Source organism: Urocitellus parryii, chromosome 6, assembly GCF_045843805.1.
Source record: "Urocitellus parryii isolate mUroPar1 chromosome 6, mUroPar1.hap1, whole genome shotgun sequence".
In the NCBI taxonomy this organism is placed as follows: Eukaryota; Metazoa; Chordata; class Mammalia; order Rodentia; family Sciuridae; genus Urocitellus; species Urocitellus parryii.
The window spans coordinates 49077503-49101863 of NC_135536.1; the positions used below are offsets into that span (position 1 = coordinate 49077503).

Sequence of the window (24361 nt, forward strand, 5' to 3'; positions counted from 1 at the left end):
TCCTTTCCCCAGATTACTATAAATGTAAAGTAACTGTAATTTGAAAGAATCCCTGTTTTAAAAGAGATGCTTTATAAATTTTTATTAGAACCAATGTTGCAAAATTTAGTCACTGAAGTCATAAACTCAATTGCTTATAGGAATTGAAAGTTAAAAAAAAAGAAAGAAAGAATGAAAGAAAATCACAGTTCAACAAAGCCGATTGTTTCTTTTGAGAAACCTTCATTGCCTGTATTTTATTATTTTATAATCAACCAATATAGTGTTTAAGACTAGAACAAGGCTACATTAGTCCAGGTAAGAAGAGCAAAGACCAAAAGAAATTTTTTTTCATTAAAAAAGGAGTCCTTGATCTCATGAGAATGCAGTAGAAAGTAGCATCAGAGACTAACTCTGCATTTTTAATAGGCCATTTGCTAGCTGAGATGTTCTGCATTCACCCTTTATTACCTTTTTCTTTTTTAAAAAGGTCTGTCCCCTTCCCCCAAGTCATTTGAAATGAACACATCAAAAAACAAATTTACTTTTCTGAGACTTTTTAAATTTCAGGTATTTAATGCTTTTTAAAAAGTTTAAAATTCAACTCTAACCAGGGACTGATGATGCTGTAGTGTAACTGACTAACAAGGCAGTAGTTCAGAAGTCACAGTTGATTAATGAAATAACACCTCTACCTTTTCCTTTTATGCTTTTTTTTAACAAATGGTGAATTTGAATAAAACATCATTTGCATAGAAAGTTATGTAATGATGCCATATAGAGTATAATGATTTCCTAAAACCTTGTATTTAAAGTAACCTGAATTACAATGAGAGATAAACAGAATATTTACCCATCCCTTATGAGCTGCTGCTGATATGTAAATTTATTCTTCTACTTTGCACAAATATACTTTTGAGCTACTGCTTAAACACTTTGAGGTCCTTAGTCAAACAGTTTTAATGATGCCTCCAATATTATGAAAGTGTGACATTTGATGAATGTCTCATATAGTTTTGATATCTGGGCACATGTCAACAAAAAAAATTGAGCATTGGTTTGTCATGCAACACCTAGATAATTTATAATTTTACTGTTTATATCCATCTTGACATTTTTTATCTGCCAAAGGCAGGTTTCATTTGGAATCTTAATCTGAGATTTATTTGGTGGATCTGGAAATCATAGCTAGGGTTCCCACAGGAAATGGTCCATCTACCAACAGATTAAATGGCAGTCCTGCAGTTGTTAGGGGAGCTCTGCATTTAACACACATGCATACTCATTCAGTCAGCACTGTGGAGAAAAATTAAAGTAGTAACCCAGGTTTAGGAACAATGTAGCTAAAAAGTCCCATATTTGCTGAATGACAAAGGGTTATATAGCAGCATTTCATTTTATTATTCGTGCTTGAATTTCTTGTTTGCTTTGTTGAGTCTGCTGACGAATACTAATAAATGCCTGCAACAATCCAGACGAGAGATGCCTGGCAACAAAGCTATGCGGTGGACCTCCCTGATCTTCTCTAGTTCACAACCTGACCTTTTGAAAAATTGGCTGGGCTAAGCTGCAGAATTTGGGTGTAATGGTTATTGTTAACTCCAGCTTTAGGATTTATTAATTTGTGTGATCAAGACTTACCTATACTTCAAAGTTTCAAAAGACCAAACACAATCATCCATCCATTAGAACTAACATTATGTTTCAGTGATTCCTGCTTAGTGTCTGACTGGTGATTCTTCTGTTTTGTTTTCTGAATCTAAAGATGATCTTAAACAAAATGAAACACACATAAAGATAATCTTTTTTTTCTCTTAATACTTATTACTGGAAAATTTGTCTTCCATAAATTATTTACAAAATTGTTGACTTCATAGACAGTTGGTATATGTTCATACTTAAATAAAAATATGTACTTGTTAAATCTATTTTACTTTCAGTTGTATAAATATAAGACTTACTCAGTTTATGTTTTTAATTACTTTTTAAATTATTCTTATGATAGGAAAAGCTGAGAAAGGCTACAGAGATTAGAAGTCTCTTATAAAGAGCTAATATCACTAAAAAAGAATATTTACCATTATGTTAATCAAATTTTAGGATAGTTTTCACTATCATTTCAGCCTAAATAATATTTTTAATATTTTTAAATCAGGTGACGTAAGTTTTACTGAACTTTAATTTAGGTATGTTCATAAGTAACTAGGTAGCCTTAACATTAGGAGATTACACCGTTCTACTGTGTGCATTACGTTCCTATAGTAGGATGTTGAAACTGAAAATTTTAAACATTGTGAAAAAATTTCATAAATATTTATATATTTTTAATAGTTCTTACAGAGATATCTGAACTTTTTTTCCATCAGAATAAATACTAACGTGTTTATGACTGTTTTAGACTTGGAGAGACGAACAAAAACTTTTTAAAAAAATTTGATGTAGTGCCACCATTTTGCATAGGTATTTTAATAATAAAACAAACTACACAATTCCAGTAGAGCATTTCTTTGAATAGCTGTTGAACAATTTGAAATGGGGTACATCAGTTCTTTTAATTATTATAATCAGAGATAAAGCCATCTCACATATAGGAGTACAAAGGATACAGTTTATTTTGCCTGGCCCTAATATCCAAATGAGTAAGTCATGTGATATTGACAGGATTCTTGATTTTCTGGCTTTACAAACCTTTGTAAAAGATTAATTCATTATCTTACACCTACATCTAGTCTCTACTCTCCCACGTTTTTTATTTCCTCTCAATATATGTACATTGTGCCTAATTAGAACTACATAAGAATCTCTATCTATGCTTTCCAGTGGTCAGCCACTAGTCACAGGTGGCTCCAACCTGAGATATGCTACTAGTACAAAAAAGAATTATAATAAAATATAATTTCTCAAAATAATTTTTGTATTACATGTTAAAAAAATATTTGTGATGTTATATTACTTGTTTCTTGTTTAATATACTTACTAGAAAACATAAAATTTTATAAACAGCTTGCATAATGTTTCTCAGGATCTGGATGACTGAGCAAATCACTGGGACCATTCCCATTCTGCAATCAGACTTTTGTTTATTTTTTTGCAAGTATTACTCTTGTCTGCCTCCCTGACTCATTTTTCATCTCACCTGAAAGCAGATACACTTTTTTTTGGTTGTTGTTTATTTACCTTAACATTCTACTGAGTATTTGGCACCAAATTAGTGCTAAATAAATGTTAAATATAAAGTATTCATTTTAATGCTTGTTTGCTTTACATATATCTTTAAAATGATACATCAGTATTTCCTTTCCTTGACTCATTTTATTTTGGTGAATTTTTAAAAAATCTACTGTATCTATTGATATTTTGCTGTTTCAGGAACATGAGTGTAATAGGAAGCTTACACCAAAAAAAAAGCGGGGGGGGGGTTGCAGGGGTGATAAATACAAATGAGAAGACCATAAGTTGTTGAGACTATATTTATGTAATTCTTCGGTTATGTGTTCAACAACTTGTTGATGATTAAGTTAGTGATGAGATCTAAAAATAAACAAAACAAAAAGATATGTTATAATTTCATTTTTGATGTAAACCGAAACAGCCTAGCAGTATAGTGACAGTCTTTATGAAGGACATTAAGTGTGCAGAAAACATGAAGTAAAAATTATAGTTTTGTTTATCTTATTCCTGTTGAAGCCAAAAAACAAATAAAACCCTGAGAGAGTTGGTGTACAATATCCAAGTAAGAAGTTTGCATTTTTTAACACAAATGTCTAAAAATTACCTAATTTCCTGTGATTTCTAAGTCAGATTTCTCTGAAAGATAATAGACTGTGTTCTACTTGCTGTCATCCTGATTGTAATTAAAAATATTATATGCTAAATAGTGAATACTAAAATTACGTAATGGAATTAGATTATTTAGAGTTTCTGTTTACTGTCATGTGACTGAATTAATAGAAACAAACTTTGTATAGGACTGAGTTTTCTTTCAGAATCTTTTCTTTCAGAATTTCTAAATTTCAAAGTACTATTCTTATGTACTGATTTTACAATCTCATAAAGCTTTTTTAAAATAATGTGTTAATTACAAATTTTAGCTTTCTTAAGTATTCCCTTTTGTTGTTTATATTTGTCAGATTAGATATCATTTTATTTATTTTCCATTTCCATGTCTTCTAAACATTTTAATAAGAAAGTACTATATACATTAATGTTTCTAAAAGATTTTTTTCCACATAGTTGCTAGCATTTCCTGAAAGAAAACAATAAACGTATAAGAAACAGTGTTGCCTTCTTAGATTAGTATTCTGATTCTAGCTGCATAACCATATGATAACCACAGACCATCAAATAAAGTTTGTTTAGGAAATTTGAGAAATGTTTTAATATGGAAGTTAGAGTAATAACTAAGACAATAGATGTCTTTCTTGCTTTTGTTATTAATATTGAGGGAAATTAATTAAAGATATAAACTTGAATTGAAAATTTGAATATGATCCAGAGAGTGTGATATTTATCTCATAGAATGGATAGGAGAAATTATAATAGTGAAACTTTTAGCAAAGCAGATTTAAAGATAATATTTAACATTTATTGTGTATTCTGTGTGATAATTTTCTAAGAGATATTTAATTTAAATAGTTTAGTCCTCATAACTACCTTTTGAGGCCATTGCTATTACATTGTACTTCTTACTGATGGGGTAACTGCTGAGAGGTTAAATAATTTACTAAGCATTATACAGCTATGTTATGGAAGTCAGCATTCAAGCCCTGTGGTCTGTCTTTACAACCCCTGCACTGATTGTGGTTTTTCTTGGAAAGTCTAAATACATCAGTGTAGTTAGACAACTTGGTCAGTCAGCTTTTGCTTTGCACATACTCATATTAGGTGGGATCACTATGATATGACTTATTTCTGATATGCTTTTCTACTGCTATTTTGTTTGGGGATAAAAGCACATATAATATGCATCTATGTGGAAAACATATCCTCTCTTCCACAAAATAAGGAGTTGGTTTGAAATATTTAGTATAAGAAATAAATATCTTTTGGATGGATGAATAGGTAGGTAGGTAGGTAGGTAGATAGAACTATATTTAAATTAAAGAATTATTAGAAATTATTAGAAGCCACTAGTTGATAACTGTTCTTATTATTTTGAAACTAATTTTATATTTAAGAAATCCTTAACTATCTCCAATTTTTTTAAATGTGGGGCTACTGTAGTAATTAAATCATCATATCAAGTTTATAATTTCATAATAAAAGCATGGTAATCAACAATATAGGGAAGATAAGCAATGTGCATTAGGTTTTTGTTCTTTACATATTTATAAAATCAAATGCTAAGGTGTAAGTAATATTCTTCTTCTCTACCCCCCTTATCCCCATCCCCCCCAAAAAAGAATATAAAGTGTTGCCATTGCATTTAAAGTGTCAGACAGCACGTAAACAAATTATTTCCACTATGGTTCATTTTAGATACAAATATGCCTAACTAATACCTTCATTTTAAGAGGTAAGAGATTTACTCATTTGAATGTATTTGTCCATATTACTTATATCCCCTTGTCTCTTTCTGTCCCTGAGCTCTCAGGTAGCTGGGATGTTGCTATTCTGAGTAACCTGGTAGATCCCTAGAGACAATTCTAGCTCAACCACTCTGAAGAAACAGCTCTGTAAACAGTATTGACCCCCCAGGGGACCATCAAATCCGTTTACACAGATACCAGTTGTCACAAACTATTTACAAAGCTAGGCAGAACAGAATTTCCCAGCCTCTAAGAATCCGTATTTGATTCTAACCATCTCTTTATAGTAGTTATGAAATAAAGGTTATTTTCGATTATTAGTAATTATCTCTTGGGTAGCATCAATTTAACTGAGTATATTATACATTAATGTGTAATTGTATGGAGAATACAACTTAAAGGGGGATCTTATAGCTTTCTTTTCTAAGATAGGAAATAGTATCATTATACTGTTAATTTTCTACACTAAGGAATTGAGGATTTAATACTAGCATTGAGTTGGCAGAACTGACATCCCCAGAAGTAAAGAAAGAATTCATTAGATCACAAAAATGATCCATTGAAAACAACATGAAAGTCACTAGAGAGAGTGATGGGATCTTCAAAGCACATAATGCAGCTACTACCATGCACACATATTAAATACCAAGTTAAAAAATAAATTCACCAAATTCACCTGATTTTTCCAGATGAATAACTCTAGCAATAGCTATAGGTGTCATTTTAGATGAATACCTGGTAATAGTAGTATCCATATATCATTTTTAGATAGTTAGAGAATGATTTTAGTATAGTATCTAATGATAGCATTAGATACTAAAAGCAAATTTTGGGAAGTATATTTTGACACAATTGAATTCTCATATCCAATAAAACAGTGTGCCTACGGAACAGCAAATAAAGGAATTGATGTAGTCATAAAGATTTTCCATTTTAAATCTCAAAATCAGACTTATTAGACTTATGAATTATGAAGAAGAGATTAATTTAGTCTCTGAATTCATATGGAGAGATGAATTTAAATAATATTCAGTTGGTCAAAATGATAGAACAGTTAACAATGACCTTGATTAAACACAGATGTGAATTACTAAAGAGTGTTTCCAAACCATGTGAAATAGAAGAATCAATAGAATGGTTTTAGTTTTTAAAGTTTTCATCTACCTAGAGATAAGTTTGAATCAGAAGTGAATATCTTTTTGTTTACCATTTATCTTTTTAATTGATTAGTGTGCAAAACAGTCCTTAACTTCACTTTTATGGCCTTTTATTGGCTTACACATTTATATTTCTTTAGGTAGGTCTTTAAAAATTGAAGGGACAGTACAAATAAGCTCAGCTAAAGTTTTTAGTAGCTTCATCCCAGTATCATTTCTTAAAGCTCTTTCTCCTGGGTTGGAGATTTTAGGAAAATAATTAAAGACTGAATTTAGAATTACTCTTCTCTTGGTTGGAGTAAGTACTAATTTAGAAGTTGTATATAAATTGGGTTTTTGAATAAGGAAAAGAAAATTTGTCAAAATGTAAGATGATAGAACAGTACCTTGAAATTTTTCTTGAAAGGTCAAAAGTATCACACTTGCTACTCGCTCTCAAATATTTCAAAAAATGTGGGTGTAGTTAGATAAGGAGACAAAAATATTAAAGTGAATATGATAAAATGTTAATATATGCAAAACTAGGAAAAGAGTATATAGGAATTCTTTGTACTGTTTTTGCAATGTTTTTAATAAGACTAAGTATTTTAACTTAACAGGTAAAAAGAATATTCTCTGTCATCACTTTTTGTTGGCTTTTTCATCTGTCTTCTTTAACATCTTTTTTCTGTAGTCATTGAAAACTCATATGTCTGGCTTCCAGTTCTACTTTTCATTTCCTGCCATTTTGCTAGATGACTTCAGTTCCATCAGAATAACACTTTAAGCACACTGATCCCTTAGTGTCCTCTTCTCATCAGTTTGTTTGATCAACACATTTCCAGATGAAGTGCATCTTGGACTTTGTCCTTACCTGTTCATTATTTTAGGAATCTTCACTCCTTGTCAAATTTTCTCCTTTCGATAAAAGAAATATCTCTTTGTTTTTCCCAAGTCTTTTCCTTCTTCTCTTTATCCATTCCGATTCTTCTTTTCTCCTCCTTTTATTATAGTCTGCCAATGTTTTTTTTTGAGTATGCTAAACTTTAACTCTTTGGCAGTTCTGTACTTTGCATATTCCCATGTGTCTTTTTTTGAAGCAAATTCCTTCATGAGGTCCTGTAGAGTCTTCCAGTTGAATATTAGTATGTCTAAAATATGCTGTAAAGATTTTGCCTAGATCTTCTTAAATTTTGTTCAAATCAATGAATAAGTTTGCTGTCATCATTGATATATAAAGTTCTTGATGCAAGTGTCTGTTTCTCATATTTGTTTTCACAGTACCTATCACAGAACATATGATGCTTTGGGGTGTTCCTGAATAAGTGAATTAATTTGAAAGGTCAAATGTAATACTTAAATAGGATACTGCAGTATGGCAGAGAGGAAGAGCATTGAAAACTTTCAGAGGATTGAACAATAGTTTGCTAATATCAATCAGTCTCTTTTACTCTAAAGTAAAATTAAATTCTTAGTAGAAAAATATGGATATTCCAATTTGCAGAGCAGGCTTCAAATGTCTGATGGGTAGTTCAAACTAAAAAAGCTTTTACTACTGAAAAAATTTAGAAATATCCAGAAATAGATTCAAATCACACCACATAGGTTCTTTAAAAAAAACCAAACATTTTAAATATTAACTTTTAAACATCTTAAAATTAAAATCCAGAAGTGCCAGAAATTGATGCATTTTTAAAAATAATATTTCAAGGGCCTATAATTACTAAGATCCTTAAGGGATTAGCAGAGACCTCTTATTGGAAAGCTTTCATGTCTACTGTAAGACTTTGAAGAAAATAGCCCAGTTACAGGTAAAATAATGGTAAAGAAAGAGAGCTGTAAAACTATTAAGCAAATACCAAGTATAGATATCAGGAATGGGCTAAGGAAAACACTAGGTTAGGAATAAAAGGATCAAAGAAGAAAGATACTGAACTAAACCTATGAGTAGAGAAGGTGGGGAAATGGAACAAGTTTAGATAATGTTAAATTTGGTCTCAACCAGGTCAAAGAGGACTGAAGAGTATTAAAACAGTTGGTGTGGTTTTATCACAGGGAAAAGGGATTTTTATGTAGTTGGCAGTACTCCATGGTTCAATTCTGTTTCCTTTTGAAGAATGTTTGTACCTCATAAACTGAAATATGGTATTTGGCCCTAAAAATTTTTTATGATATGTCTCTGAGTATTATTTTTGTTATTTTGATATTACTTTCAGTAATACAATTCTTTTTCATTGAATTAATTATACAGATATATGCTAGTGTTGGAAAACATGATTTGTTAATGATATAAAGGATTTTCTTAGTTCCATTTATCAAATTTCTTTCTTCAGATTTTGAGGATTCCATTCTACTAATTAATACTAGCCTATCCTAGAAAAACAGGATGGTGAATGAACTAAAGTAAATTAAATACAGAGTTCTGAGATGTCAAAAGCTGTCAAGTGATCTTCAGTTACAAGATTTCAGTTTCTAACATTATTAGTTTAAACAGAATATAACATTAAAATGTCCTAGCTAGCCCACAATATATAATTATGATAGAACTTTCTCTCTTCTAATACACATTCTCCTCAATGTGGACTCAAAAGTAATTTTTTAAAAAACAATAAAGAAAGATATAGAAGAAGACCTTAGAAGATGGAAAAATATACCCTGCTCATGGATAGGCAGAACTAACATCATCAAAATGGCGATATTACCAAAAGTTCTCTATAAGTTCAATGCAATGCCAATCAAAATCCCAACAGCATTTCTTGTAAAAATAGATAAGAGAATCATGAAATTCATATGGAATAATAAAAGACCCAGAATAGCAAAAACAATGCTAAGCATGAAGTGTGAATCAGGCGGTATAGCGATACCAGACTTCAAACTATACTACAGAGCAATAGTAACAAAAACAGCATGGTACTGGTACCAAAACAGGCGGGTGGACCAATGGTACAGAATAGAGGACACAATAACCAATCCACAAAACTACAACTATCTTATATTTGATAAAGGGGCTAAAAGCATGCAATGGAGGAAGGATAGCATCTTCAACAAATGGTGCTGGGAAAACTGGAAATCCATTTGCATCAAAATGAATCTGAATCCCTATCTCTCGCCATGCACAAAAGTTAACTCAAAATGGATCAAGGAGCTTGATATTAAAGCAGAGACACGGCATCTGATAGAAGAAAAAGTTGGTTATGATCTACATACTGTGGAATTGGGCTCCAAATTCCTCAATAGGACACCCATAGCGCAGAGTTAACAACTAGAATCAACAAATGGGACTTACTCAAACTAAAAAGTTTTTTCTCAGCAAAAGAAACAATAAGAGAGATAAACAGGGAGCCTACATCCTGGGAACAAATCTTTACTCCACACACTTCAGATAGAGCCCTAATAACCAGAATATACAAAGAACTCAAAAAATTAGACAATAAGATAACAAATAACCCAATCAATAAATGGGCAAAGGACCTGAACAGACACTTCTCAGAGGAGGACATACAATCAATCAATAAGTACATGAAAAAATGCTCACCATCTCTAGCAGTCAGAGAAATGCAAATCAAAACTACCCTAAGATACCATCTCACTACAGTAAGATTGGCAGCCATTAGGAAGTCAAACAACAATAAGTGCTGGAGAGGATGTGGGGAAAAGGGCACTCTTGTTCATTGCTGGTGGGACTGCAAATTGGTGCAGCCAATTTGGAAAGCAGTATGGAGATTTCTTGGAAAGCTGGGAATGGAACCACCATTTGACCCAGCTATTCCCCTTCTAGGTCTATTCCCAAAAGACCTAAAAAGAGCATGCTACAGGGACACTGCTACATCGATGTTCATAGCAGCACAATTCACGATAGCAAGATTGTGGAATCAGCCTAGATGCCCTTCAATAGATGAATGGATAAGAAAAATGTGGCATTTATACACAATGGAGTATTACTCTGCATTAAAAAATGACAAAATCATAGAATTTGGAGGGAAATGGATGGCATTAGAGCAGATTATGCTAAGTGAAGCTACTCAATCTTTAAAAAACAAATACCAAATGACTCCTTTGATATAAGGGGAGTAAACAAGGACAGGGTAGGGACGAAGAGCTTGAGAAGAAGATTTACATTAAACAGGGATGAGAGGTGGGAGGGAAAGGGAGTGAGAAGGGAAATCGCATGGAAATGGAAGGCGATCCTCAGGGTTATACAAAATGACATAAGAGGAAAGGAGGGGTAAGACAAGATAATACAAAGGGAAGAAATGATTTACAGTAGAAGGGGTAGAGAGAGAAAAGGGGAGGGGAGGGGAGGGGTGGGGAGGGGGGATAGTAGAGAATAGGACAGACAGCAGAATACATCAGACACGAGAAAGGCAATATGTCAATCAATGGAAGGGTAACTGATGTGATACAGCAATCTGTATACGGGGTAAAATTGGGAGTTCATAACCCACTTGAATCAAACTGTGAAATATGATGTATTAAGAACTATGTAATGTTTTGAACGACCAACAATAAAAAAAAAACCGAATTATTTATAGATAGAAGTAGATTCACTACTAGCTACTCAAAAGAACAAAATCCAGATTTGGATTAACTGGCTATATTTATCATGAGTAATATATTTAGAAAAAATACTTGAAGTACCTTATTTGTGAGAGTTTCTGTTTTCTTTTTATTCTAAAACTACTCTTTTTCTTCAAAAGGATTTAAAGTTTGATGCTTTGGAGAAGTCATCACCAGAAAGCAGGTGAGATTCATATGCTTCTTAAAGACTTGTTTCTGCTGAAGTTAAAAAGCACTAATTACAATCAATATTAGACTTGCTCTTTTGATTTACTATTGAAAAAACTTTTTTGTATATGTGTAAGATTTTCCCTCCAAAATTTATTATACCACTAAATACAGACTCTTCCTATGAAATAGTTAATATTTACTAAGTACAACTTAAAATATTTTTTGTGAGATAGCCAAGCATTACAAAGTAGATTCCCTTGTATATATAGTGCATTTCTGATAAAATGTTATAATGATTATTATAAAAATAATAGCTAATGTTTATTGTAGTGTCTAGTACTAGGGCAATTACTTAGTTAACTTAGTCCTCACAACAACTCATATAAGTGTTATTATGTTTGTATTTTATTATGTTTGTATTTTATGAATGGGTTAAATAACTCATCCAATATTTTGCCCTTAGCAAAGCTGGAATTACTTCACTGTAATCATTATTTTATTGTATCCTATTTTGAGGGATTTTGAAAATAATATCTGTGATTCATTAGTTCTTAATGTTGAGTATATCCAGGAATTATTTGGGGAGATTTTAAAGTAGGAACTAGCAGGGCATGGTGGCACACACCAGTAATTCTAATGGCTTCTGAGGCTAAAGCAAGAGGATCACAGGTTCAAAGCAAGCCTCAGCAACTTAGTGAAGGTCTAAGCAACTTAACAAGACCCTGTCTCAAAAAAAAAAAAAAAAAAAAAAAAAGTGCTGGAGATGTGGCTCAGTGTCTTAGCACCCTTGAGGTCAATATGCCATACTACCAAAAAAAAAAAAAAAAAAAAAAAAAAAAAAAAAAGGTAGGGATGGGGTCATATTGTCTAGGGACTAGGTCCTTACTCTGAACTTTGGATTCGTAAAAACTCCTTGTCATTCCAACATTTAAATATGATGTAAACCACTGTCCTAAATGTCTTTTGATTGTGAAAATGGGAATATGAGTGGCAAGCACCACACTGTACATGTTTATCTTATTACAATAAGACTAGTATATATTTCAAGCCATGAAAAAATATTCATTTGATTGAATACTTTTTAACATATAGTTATGGCATTTAATATAATTTGTTATTTTATTTGTTTACATACAGATATAGCCCACATTTATCTTGAACAAGATACTGTTGGGATAAATAAAAGTACACAGATAGATGAGCAACTCACTATGAATTCTGAGGGAAGCATGCATCAGAAATCCAGTGAGTTAGCCAATGAAGTCACATATGAGGACCCTGAAATACCAGGATGGAAATCTAGGAATTTTCAGATCTTCAGCCCTTATCCAGATGATGAGACATCTGAAAAATGCAAGTGAGTTCTGTCAACCTTAGTTCTAGAAAGTAAAAATTGAGAAACTTTTCCTTCCTTTCTTCCTATATATATATTGTTTTTATGATATTGATGAAATGAGTCTAGATAGCTAAGTGTAAATGCTTAGGTGAGTTTGAAGGAAGGCAATGAGGTTTTATTCCTTGTTCAATTTTATTTTCTGTGGCCTTTCATTATGGATATGAAAATGACTTTTAAATTGCTATAAATGGGGTATCATTCATCAAAGCCAAACATTCAGTTCTAGCACAAATTAAGCCCAAAGATCTTTTTGGTTTGGGTTAGCACTTTTTTTCATTTAAATGAATTTGAATGCTTTTAAAAAGCTCTTCCACTCTACATTTTACCTTCCTTCTTATTTTATGTCCTATAGCTTTTACCCATCCACTTTGTCTATCTCATGAAGGAATTTGAATTTGTGATTCCTATGACATGATAATAGTCATGTGCTATAATAATATTCTGAGATTAAAATATTCAATGATAATATAATTGTACTTTCAGTCTAGACAAAATCATTTTCTAGAATACTATTTTAACAGAGTTTTGCATTGAAATTGCTATTTCCATTTACTTGCAAGTTATCAGTAAATATGTTTTTGAGTGAATTTAACACATAATGAAGTAGATACTATATTGATTTGTTCCTGTATTGATTTGGTATGTTTTAGGGGGTTGAGGCAGGAATGAATGAAGAAGGCATAAACATTTCTATGAACACATGAGGAAAATGAATAGTAGAGCTTGGGCTAAAGACATATTATGGGATCTCTGGTATAATTGCAATAGGAGATTATGGAAAGTGCTGCTACACTGACTGTCCTAAACCTCACTGCTAAATTTCCTCTTAATGACTCCATATTTACCTATGCTTACAAATTGAATATAATGCCTTCAAAAAACAGTCCATATCCTCTCCCTTCCCTTCCTTTATACTACTTGATTACAAGTTGATACTCTTCTCAAATAGCCTTCAAAATGTCAAAACATTTCATTTCACTTACTCTTAAATGTTACACGAATAGGTTTTTATTTGAAAGTTTTGAATAGTGAAATATGATACTCTTTCCCCCAAAATAAAAAACTTACTTGACTTTTGTTTCCATTTTCAGAAAAGCAAGGAATTTAAGTAGTATCTCAACCTAAAATACAAATTGTAATAATATTTAGAGCCTCTAAACCTAAACTGAAATAATATTTATAGCCTCTGAAGCCTGAATTATTTTATCAAATCAACTCAACCATAAGTCTCAGATGATGCTAAATACTTTTCATAAATTTAACTTTCATAGTTGATAAATTGGCAACTCTGTGACATTATGTTCTTTTTATCTATATATTCTCTTATGTTCATAAAAAGGCATTGTAAAATGGGTACCTTCGCCTATTTATTATTAAAATTAAATCTGAAGTATAAAATTTATATATCCTGTATAAAGTTGTACATATATATTGTGTAATGATTTCCTTTATTGCAGAATTATGGAACAAAGAAAGAATGAATTGCATTATGAACATATGAGTCCTTGTCAAATTACTCCAGACCTAAATAAAGAGACAACTGTAGCATTTCTTCTAAAAGAATTGGATATTCTCAGAACAAGCAATAAAAAGGTATAATACAGAAAGCCTGATCATTGTATAATAGCTTTCAGCTGTTGACCTTCTCAATTTTCTTTGTGGCCCATCATTTTTCAGTTTTATTATGTACTAGAAATAATGTAGTATACAGTAGTTGTGTACTTTTTGTTATCATATCTTGTCATCAGTGTGAGTCAAGTCATTGGTTGTAAAAGTGATTTTTTATTTTTCTGCCTTGCTAGTCAATGATCTCATTTTGTTTTTCATAAATTTTGGGCACCTTATATAGGTACCTTAAAACAAAGATTAAGTTTCTACCACAGTAAAACTTTCAGCATTATAAAGAATAAAAAATATTATAGACAGTTTCTTTACTTTCTTAATTTTTTTCTTTTTTTATTAGTATATGTACCCTATATTTTACCCCAATAATATATGTAATTGGACATTATAATAGCAAGGCCTGCTGATCTTTTCATTTACTTTGGGTTATACTGTTGCATTTTATCTAATCCATTTGTCTTATCATGTTTTATTTTATTATTGACTCTTATTCTAGGTACATTCCTCTGAGCACTAAATAATGTTAATAAATAATGTTCCTTTTTAAAAAAAAAATTCTACATGCTTTTCTGATTTTTTTATATTTTCACTGTTTGACCTAACCAAACTGATGCACAATGTTAGGAATATTGATCACGTCTAAAGGAAAACAATACAAATGACAAAAGCCTGGGGAGGAATTAAAAATAAGAAACATGTAGAAGAATTCTGATATGAGAGCATGAGACATTTTCTGTACTTTGATTTATCAATCGCTACATGTCAATTGTGAGTCTGGTACCAGTGCCAACTTAAAAGGAATATGACAAGGTGGCATTTACAGGGGTAGATTTGTACCAGATATTATGATTATTATCTTAATTAATTTTGTTTCAAAATATTGGAAGTACTAAGAAGCTATAAAACTGAAACATCCATTATTTTATTAGTAGTGGCCCATCTAAACCTTTTGCTTAAACAAAAAATAGGTGAGATTGCTTTTACAGTAGTTATTTTTATAATAATATTGTACTTCTTAGTTTTATCTATATACAAATTAAGTATGTAATAGAATGTTTTTATAATTATGATTACAGGTAATCATTACTTTATAAAATATCTTTCAAGCTTAATTTTTTACCCTGGAGTTCATAAATTTAGATAATTGAATGTAATATTATATAAAGGTTTAAGAAACAACAAAATTTTACTTTGGGATTAATCATAAATCTAGAAGACATTTTAAAGTGTTTTTATTAGTATATATAATTATATACAACAGTGGTATTCATTTTGAAAGGAAGACATTTTTAGATAAGAATTCATATTTTTAAATGTGTTTTAGCTTCAAGAAAAACTGGCTAAAGAGGATAAAGAACAGAGAAAATTAAAGCTTAAACTGGAACTCCAAGAGAAAGCAGCAGAAGCTAAAATTGCTGAAAAGGCAGCAGGTATAGTAGATGAGTGTTAGCATACAGCCTGATGAATCACATACATGGTTATTATATGATGTGTCTTGGTGAATACTAGCATACTGCCGTATTTGCCAAAGGTGGGAAAGCTCTGTCTTTTTTTTTTTTTTTGGCTGCTTAGAAAATAGGTGGCTTTAACATCCTGGTACTGGTATTAGTGAGAGCTTTACCTGTATTCATACTGATTTGGGCATTAAATGCATTGTTAACACCATGTCAATCCAATCACAAAAAGGTTGTTTGTTTTGTTGGAAGGGCCTGAACAAACAAGGGGAAATAATGATTACCAGTGCCTCTACCTTTCAACCAGCAGTTCAAATACCACTTATTTTTTTAGCTCGTTGAGAGGAAATATTTCCCCTTCGTATGAAGATAATCATATATTCATTACAAAGGAAATCTGCATTTGATTTAAAAAATCTGTTTTGTACAATTAAGAAGTTAAAATTTGATTATATAGATAACGATAAGAGATCATGTTTTCCCTGAGATTCAAGTGACAGGTTGCCACAGTTTAATGTTATAAATGATTGCCTTAAATATATTTTTGGAGTCTTGTCTTTATTTACAGGTCTTTTCAAGGGGAAAATTTTTTTAACATATCTGTGATATGTTACAGATATAAGCAAATGATTCTCAAGTCTGTGATATTCATGTATGTGTGTCAGTGTGGCTCTTTCCTTCATATTGTTTTCATGTGTTAAGAGAAATTTAATAAAATAGTACATGTTAGCATTCAGTGGCATTTTCACTAATTTAACATTTTTACATCAGTTGCAATGATTTTTTAAAATAACTTATTTTGTGATTAGACTGAAGTTATAAGTATGTTTTATAAGCCACTTGTAAAAGAATCTTGGTATCTAAGGTCAGATACATGATTAATTAGTATAGCCTGCCTTCAAATATTATTTTGGAAAATAGAACTAAACATCATGAAGATATAACCAAGATGACCATGAATAAGTACGCCAGCTGAACACCATCATTGCTTTACTATTAATGTTAAACTGCTATAATGTTTTTGTTTATTTATTATTGGGGAAAATATGAGAGTAATATATTTTAAGGAAAATTAATAGTGTTAAAATGAATAATTCAAGTTTAGAATAATTTAGGAATTTTCTGGGTTTTTATAATCAAATACACACATATACATATATACATATTAACTGTTAGGATGGTATTGCATATAGAAAGTATGCTTGTTTAGAGGTATAGACATAAAAATTTAACTTTTCATATACCTTACAGAAGTAATTGGATAATTTTGGGACATTAAGACTTATTGAGAATCATGAGCATAGCATATATCTCCTAGGGTGCTCATTAAGCAGTTAAATCTGTTGTATAATATAGCTAAGCATGCCCTTTAAATATTTATTGATATATTTAAGGTTCCCCTGGATAGAACATTTGAAACATGCATGCATAACATGGAGAAAATTTGATTACCTTATAATTCTTATTAATCATAAAACAATCTGATTCAAGAGATGTGTCCAAAAGAAAAATGTCAAAACACTGTCATGTAAGTGAGATAAAATAAAAATCCTTCAAAAAGTTTTTTAAAGTATTAATTTTCAATTTGATTTTTGTTTTTTAATGTTTCACTTCTACCTTATTTAAGAAACATACTTTACTTGTAACATTAGAGAGGATTATTACTGTTATATCAAATTTTAATAATAGTGAATTGCTTAAAAATCCACTGTTTTGAAACTCTGAAAACTGTAATCCCTTAGTGAGCTCATTTCTAATTATATGCACAGTCTTTTAAACATATTTTAAAGCCAGGAGCAGTGGCACATGCCTGTAGAAACAGTAGCTTAGAAGGTTGAGGCAGAAGGATAGAAAGTTCAAAGCCATCCTCATCAACTTAGCAAGACCCTTAGCAACTTAGCAATACTCTGTCTCAAAATAAAAAATTTTAAAAAGAGCTGGAAATGTATATACTTATTTATATAATATGACATGTATCTTATATAAATGTATAAACTATTTCATTTTGATGAATTCATGAGTGCATTTAATGTAATTTTCTCCATTTCAATCTTTTTTTAAAAAAATACATTTACTTTTATTTTTTTGAGAGAGAGAGAGAGAGAGAGAAAATTTTAATATTTTTTTTTTTTAGTTATCGGCAGACACAACATCTTTGTTTGTATGTGGTGCTGAGGATCGAACCCTGGCCGCACGCATGCCAGGCAAGCGCACCACCGCTTGAGCCACATCCCCAGCCCATCCATTTCAATCTTTAGGACTATCCCCTTCCCTCTCTTCCTTCTTCTCCCTCTTATCTTCCTCTACTCCAGTGATCTTAAGTACACTTATTTTCTATCTGACCAGTACCAAGTGTACTCAAAAAGCAAAACATAACAGAAACAACCATGTTAGTATTTTAAGAGAAAGAGGAATAGTATGGAATTATGATTACATGTTATAAGTTCTGTTTCCTATAACAAATAGTCCACATAAGTATAGGTATTTTTTCTATCACTACTGTTTTATATTCAAAGTAAAAGTGTATTTGGTAATATATCTTATGAGTATACACAATGTCTAAGTAATGTACTTAAGCAAATTATGTTTAAAAACATCAAACTATTCCACAATAAAAGAATTGTAAAAACGTCCGAGCCAAATATTAAAAATAGCAGCAAACAAAAATGTATGACACTAGAGAATTTTTTTAAATGTTAAAATATGATGGAAAAAGCAGTCATTTTCTTTGATATATAAAATAAACATATACACAAGTATGTTCACACAGCTTTAGTTATGATTGCAAGAGAATCAGAAACAATCTAACAATAAGGAAATTGTTAGATTATAGCACATTTATGCTGTGAGACTTTCCAGAGAATATTTGATGATATGCAAAAAAGTCTTCATAACTCAGTGTTAAATGAAAGCTGTAAGGGAAAAACTATTTAAATATAATTTTGTTAAAAGAAACAATATTCATACGTGTCTTATGTAGAATGAGAGAGAAGTTTGGGTGTTATTTAAATGGAGCTATTGGTTCAGTGAATGGTTTCTGTCTTTTTCAGGCTTTGTACAATGAACATGTATTAGATTTAGTTTAGTTTTAGAAAAAGTCAATATTACTTTTAAAAGATGTGATTTTAAAAAAATACTTGCATTCGAATGTTAAAAAAAAATATCCTATGATAGGTTTGAGACATAATGACCATATAAACCAAAGTTTTATGGAAACCATATGATATCTATGATCTGGTCTTGCCATTTTACTCATGCAGGTTTTCTGGTCTTTGAGATTTGCTCCGTATTTATCTTTATATCTGTATGTGTATCATGTAACTTATGTATACATTAATCTTGTCTTCCCAACTGGCTGTATAATTTATAAGACTAAGAATCTGATACAGTTAAACCACATAAAAGAAAATGTGTCCAGTTCTCCTTAGGCAGTTTGATATAACTGGGAGACCAAAAGCCTTGGATTAGTCCTAGGTTAAAATCAGTTTTAACAGTTAATATTGATTGTATGCCTTTGGGTGGGTTTCTTAACCTCTCTTGACTTTTTCCCATGGTAAAAAAATAATGATAACTTACAGGTTATTTTAAGGATTAAAGACAATGGTAAAATCACCTATTTTATAACTAGCACTCAATATGTTATAGCTTTATTTAATATTCTATAACATTATATTATTTTCATAAATTCTTGAACTTTTGATAATGTCATCATTGTCAAAATTTATGATATTTTATTCTATTTAGTTTTTATATGAAAAAATATATATATATGGAATACACACACAGAGCACTAATACATTTTACTAATATGTGAATCCAGAATAAAAGAAATGGCATACAAAGGATTTGGGCTTGTATCCCTATGATAAACCATCATGAAATAATGTTCTTAGTTTCAAATCTTTTGCTTTGTTTTCCTTTGGTTTTTACAGAATATGAACAGTGTCATTCTGTGTGATTTTATGTGTGTTTGAAACTCAGTTGTATCCTCTATCATGGTTAAATCTCAGATAGTTGACCCTTTTACCTTCCCTTCCTTTTTGTACATCACTGTTATCATCATCATTACCATTGGCACTGATTATTATACACTTCAATATTTTATAAGAACAATGCTTAACTTCTTTACCAGTTGAATAAGAAAGTTTATCTAGAGCCCCTTATGTACAAGGCACTGCGTTAACCACTGGACATACATCAACAAATAAGACAGATTTCAATCATTTCTTTTTCTTTTTTTTCCCATCACTTCACAATCATATACCATACATGTGTGGGTAGATAGCTGTTAAATTCTCCGACTTTGGATTTAGACCTTTGTTCTAATCTTTTTACCACTTATCATGTGTAATAACACCTTCACTAAGCCTTGGTTAAAACCTACTACAGGTGGCTATGACATTTAAGTGAGATAATATTTATGAAGTGCTTAACCTATAGAAGTTACTCAGTAAATTATAGCTGTGGTGATGACAACTTTGTCACCATTGTTTTTCTTCAGACTTCTTCATTTAAAGGGGATATATAGTCAAAGTGTTTCTCATAGTTCTGGAGTTATATAAGAAATTTGTTCCATACTAGTTCTATACACATATAACTACCCCATTGTTATTTATATATGGTTTTGTTTTACAAAGAATAAATTTCTGTTTCTTTTTTAAAGTATATTGATTATTTCCATAAAATGAGCCTCAGTATTTTTCTAGGGATAATGAATACCCACTCTTTATTTTCTGTGGTGCTAGGGATCAAAACTCAGGGCCTCAGGCATGCTAAGCAAGCTCTCAACCACTGGGCTACATCCCCCGCTCTTTTATTATTTATTTTGAGACACAGTCTCTAAGTTTTTCAGGCCAGTTTCAAACTTACTATCCTTCTGTCTCTGCCTCCTGAAGTAGCTAGGAATATGGCTGTGTGTCATCTCCCATGTGCCAGTTTTTCATTTTGTCTAATTTTTCATTTTAATCTTATTGAGAAAGTTGGAAAATATGATAAAATTTTAAAATCTCTACAAAATGAAAACATGAAAAATGTAGTCTTAGGAAAAGCAGAATGTATAGCTCATTTCTTCCTATGTGTTGACATTGGGGGGAAAAATTATCTCATTACGGCCATATAGGAATTTTAACTTCGTTTTGACTTATTTAGTTATACACATGGATAATATCATTTGAAAATTATTAGCATATATGGTTTTCAAGCACTAGGAAAAAATTTAGAGAAATACGTTAGAAACATTGAATATTTGTATTTAAGTGTCTATTCTCACATAAAGTAAGTGATTAAACATTTCAAAATTTATTTTAATGAAATTGAGTTTAACAATAAGAGATAATATTGTATAGTATGATTTGTAGCCATTAATTTCCTCTTATGTCAGGGATGTGTTCATAACTCTCAAAAATAGCTAATTAAACCTTTCCTTTTTCCTAAATAGTCTCAGTGGGCATTGTTTAGTATTTGTTGTCTCTTTAAGTTTTATTTTTCTGTTGCTTTTACAGTATCCAGATGGTATTTAAATTTTGTGTAAAATATTTAAATAATGTTTTTATGTTATTTTGTGATATTTAAAATATTTATGTTTCTTTAAAAGCCTTATTTTTCTATTTCTTGAAAGCTCACGTTAGAGCCTCTGCTTTATGTTAGTTATTTTTCTTTCTTGCATGTCATCCATTAAAGATTAGCTGTGGAAGGTTGGAGCATGGAGAGATTATGAATGACAGAACAACTCCTGTAGAATAATAATCAGTTTTTGGTATTTAATGCTGTTTGACTTTTGCAGACACATTTCTTATTAACCTTTGGTACAAAGAGAAATCCAGGTTCCTGATATCTCATGGAGAAGATGAATTTGAGATCCTCTTCCAATTAAACTGAAATAAAGCCAATATTGGGTTTTAGCCAAAAGAACTCCTTAGTTCCTAAATCTTGTGTTTATAAGTCAGTCTGTCTGTCCGTCTATCTATCTGTCTACATTTTAGTAATTCAGTGATTATATAATTTGCCTAACTTACTTATACCCAAAATGCAAGCACTTAAAACTGCTTTTTCTCTGTAAACATAGATTCCTTCCTTTGCATCCAAATTTAGGGAAATAGTAAATAAAAAAATTGCCAATTCCTTCTTATTACAGAGAACGTTAATTTCATTTTGGTAAGGAAGAATTTAATTTTGATTACCCAGAGGATCAGAACAAAGAATCCCTGAAACTTACATCTTAAAATTTCTCTATTTAGGTTCAAATGTAAATCTTTAAAATATAGATATGTAATCTGTCATAATAGCAGATATATTAAAGTTACCATAATTAATTAATATGGAAAATAAGAATTATTGTGTAATAGAAAAGTTCACATTATTACCTTGTAAAAAGTTTGTTACTGTGTACCAGATTTCAAATGATATTGACCATATACTAATTACAAGAAGCATAAAAAATAGGATATTTACTTCTTAAGAAATAATTCACATTGGAATCCCATTTTTTTCATGTATATAATAATGACCATCAATAAAATATGATAACTTACAGGTTATCAATAAAATATGATAGCCTCTCCTCTAATACTTGAATGCCTTAACAGCATTAAGTTATAATGGAACATTAAATCTTTATTTATAGTTATTTTTTAATTCATAAGGAAAAAGCTGTTCTAGAATATGACCAGTAATTTCAGATGAAAACAGAAAGAACTATCTGTATGAAACAGAGGAAGTAGAAATATTGATAGTTAGAATGTTAATTATATTACTGTCTTTGGCTACAGAATTCTGTGGATGCAAATCAGGATATATTTTGACAAGTATCAGCCAAATAATACTTGAGGATAAAATAGGGTCATTTTGTATTCTCTCTCCCAAGAAAAGTGTTTTGTTTTGTTTTGTTTTCTGGGAAAATTGTTTGACATAAAGTTTTAGTGGACAAGACAATCCATTTCATACAGCAGTAACCAACAATTGGAAATATTTTATTAGATATGGCATTTTGGGATTTAACATGATATTTAAGACCATATAAATATCAGATATTTAAGACCATATAAAACTAAATGTTTTACAAACAAATACATAAATAACTTTTCAGAAAGTGATCTTAAAACTTTCACTTTGGGTTCTAAAGAGGAAATGATAACTGAGAATGTTTAAGTAGCAATTACTTTTTACTTTTGGTATCAGTTAAATTTAGATTGTTTATGTAGTAAATAAGTAAAATACTGTTAAATTATATTTCAAAAGCCAAAAGATTATTGATATTGATTTTAATACTTTAAGGATAAACTTATCTCTTTCATACTTTTTAACTTCAATATAAATGTATTAAATTTTAGAATGCTAATACGGAGCATATTTCAAAAAGTGTTTTTATATTATATTTGAGTTATCTATAGTACATACATATATAGAGAGAGACATAGATATACATTACTGAGGGGTTTATTTTAAAATTTTGTGTTTCATATTTTTGCTACTATTTTATATAATTTTCTAATTAACCTTTAACAATTTATGTACTGGTGCTGAATATGAATTTACAGCGCCTTTGTAAAGGAAAGTTTGATAGTATATCTCCTAAGATTTTAAATAGTTGACTTATAATGTAGTCAGCACACTTCTAGGAATTTTCTTCCTTAGATATGCATATTTATAAAATAGATTTGTGTTCAAAGATTTCATTACATTAATGTGTACGTAAGGAATAGTTGAGGACAGTGTAAAATCCAATATTAGGAACATCTTAGTTGAATAAAATATGGCATGTCCAAATGATAAAAATTTCATGCACTATTTTGTTTCTTTTGAAGAATATTTAACAGTATAGCAATACATTACTTATTTTCAGTATTCACAGAAACTTAAAACTATGTTAAACTATTTGTCTCCTTTAAATTTTTATATGAGCCTCTACTACTTTTTAATCAGAAAAAGTTACTTACAAGATAATGTAAATTTTTGAAAAATGTACTTCAGTTTTAGAAAAACACAATACTCTAACCTATAAAACAAGTTCTAAAGTAAAAAGTTGAATTATGCATTGTGGTGCCTAAAGCAAGCATCAGACTACTTGAAGTAGGTTTTGGATAATTTTTACTGGCATGGAGCCTTTACTGTTTCTTTTTAAATTTCCAATCACCAGTTTACACAAAGAAATAGAAATGATAACTTTAAGACATTAAAAAGCATATAGTACAATGTATCATTATTGATACATTGTATCATTGTATCATTATTGATATATTTAAAGGAGTCTATTTAACATTATAATAAATCTCCCCAGAATGGTTACTTGTAAGTATGAAGCTATAACAGTATGTATTCATACACTCTTATTTCATACATAGATTCTTTCATATATAGGAAAAGGGCAGTCTTTTACAAAACCATTTTTTGTTTTGAAACATGAATTGTATTCAGTGATTATTTGATATGTTTAAATTCCTAATTACTTATTCTTCTCTCTCTTTAATTCAGCATTTTATGTTTATATAACTACCATGAGAATGTTAACAGATTGTTTTA

At 30.4% G+C, this 24361-nt stretch overlaps 1 protein-coding gene across 1 annotated transcript in view; it reads left to right on the forward strand.

Annotated features, from left to right (window-relative positions):
- Mipol1 (mirror-image polydactyly 1) overlaps positions 1 to 24361 on the forward strand; it is a 323741-nt gene that overhangs the window by 86895 nt on the left and 212485 nt on the right. Inside the window, exons 4-7 of the mRNA XM_026408983.1 lie at positions 11341 to 11384; positions 12509 to 12728; positions 14225 to 14360; positions 15715 to 15820. Of these exons, the coding sequence (XP_026264768.1) occupies positions 11354 to 11384; positions 12509 to 12728; positions 14225 to 14360; positions 15715 to 15820 (493 nt within the window). The 5' untranslated portion in view covers positions 11341 to 11353. The remainder of the gene's footprint in view (positions 1 to 11340; positions 11385 to 12508; positions 12729 to 14224; positions 14361 to 15714; positions 15821 to 24361) is intronic.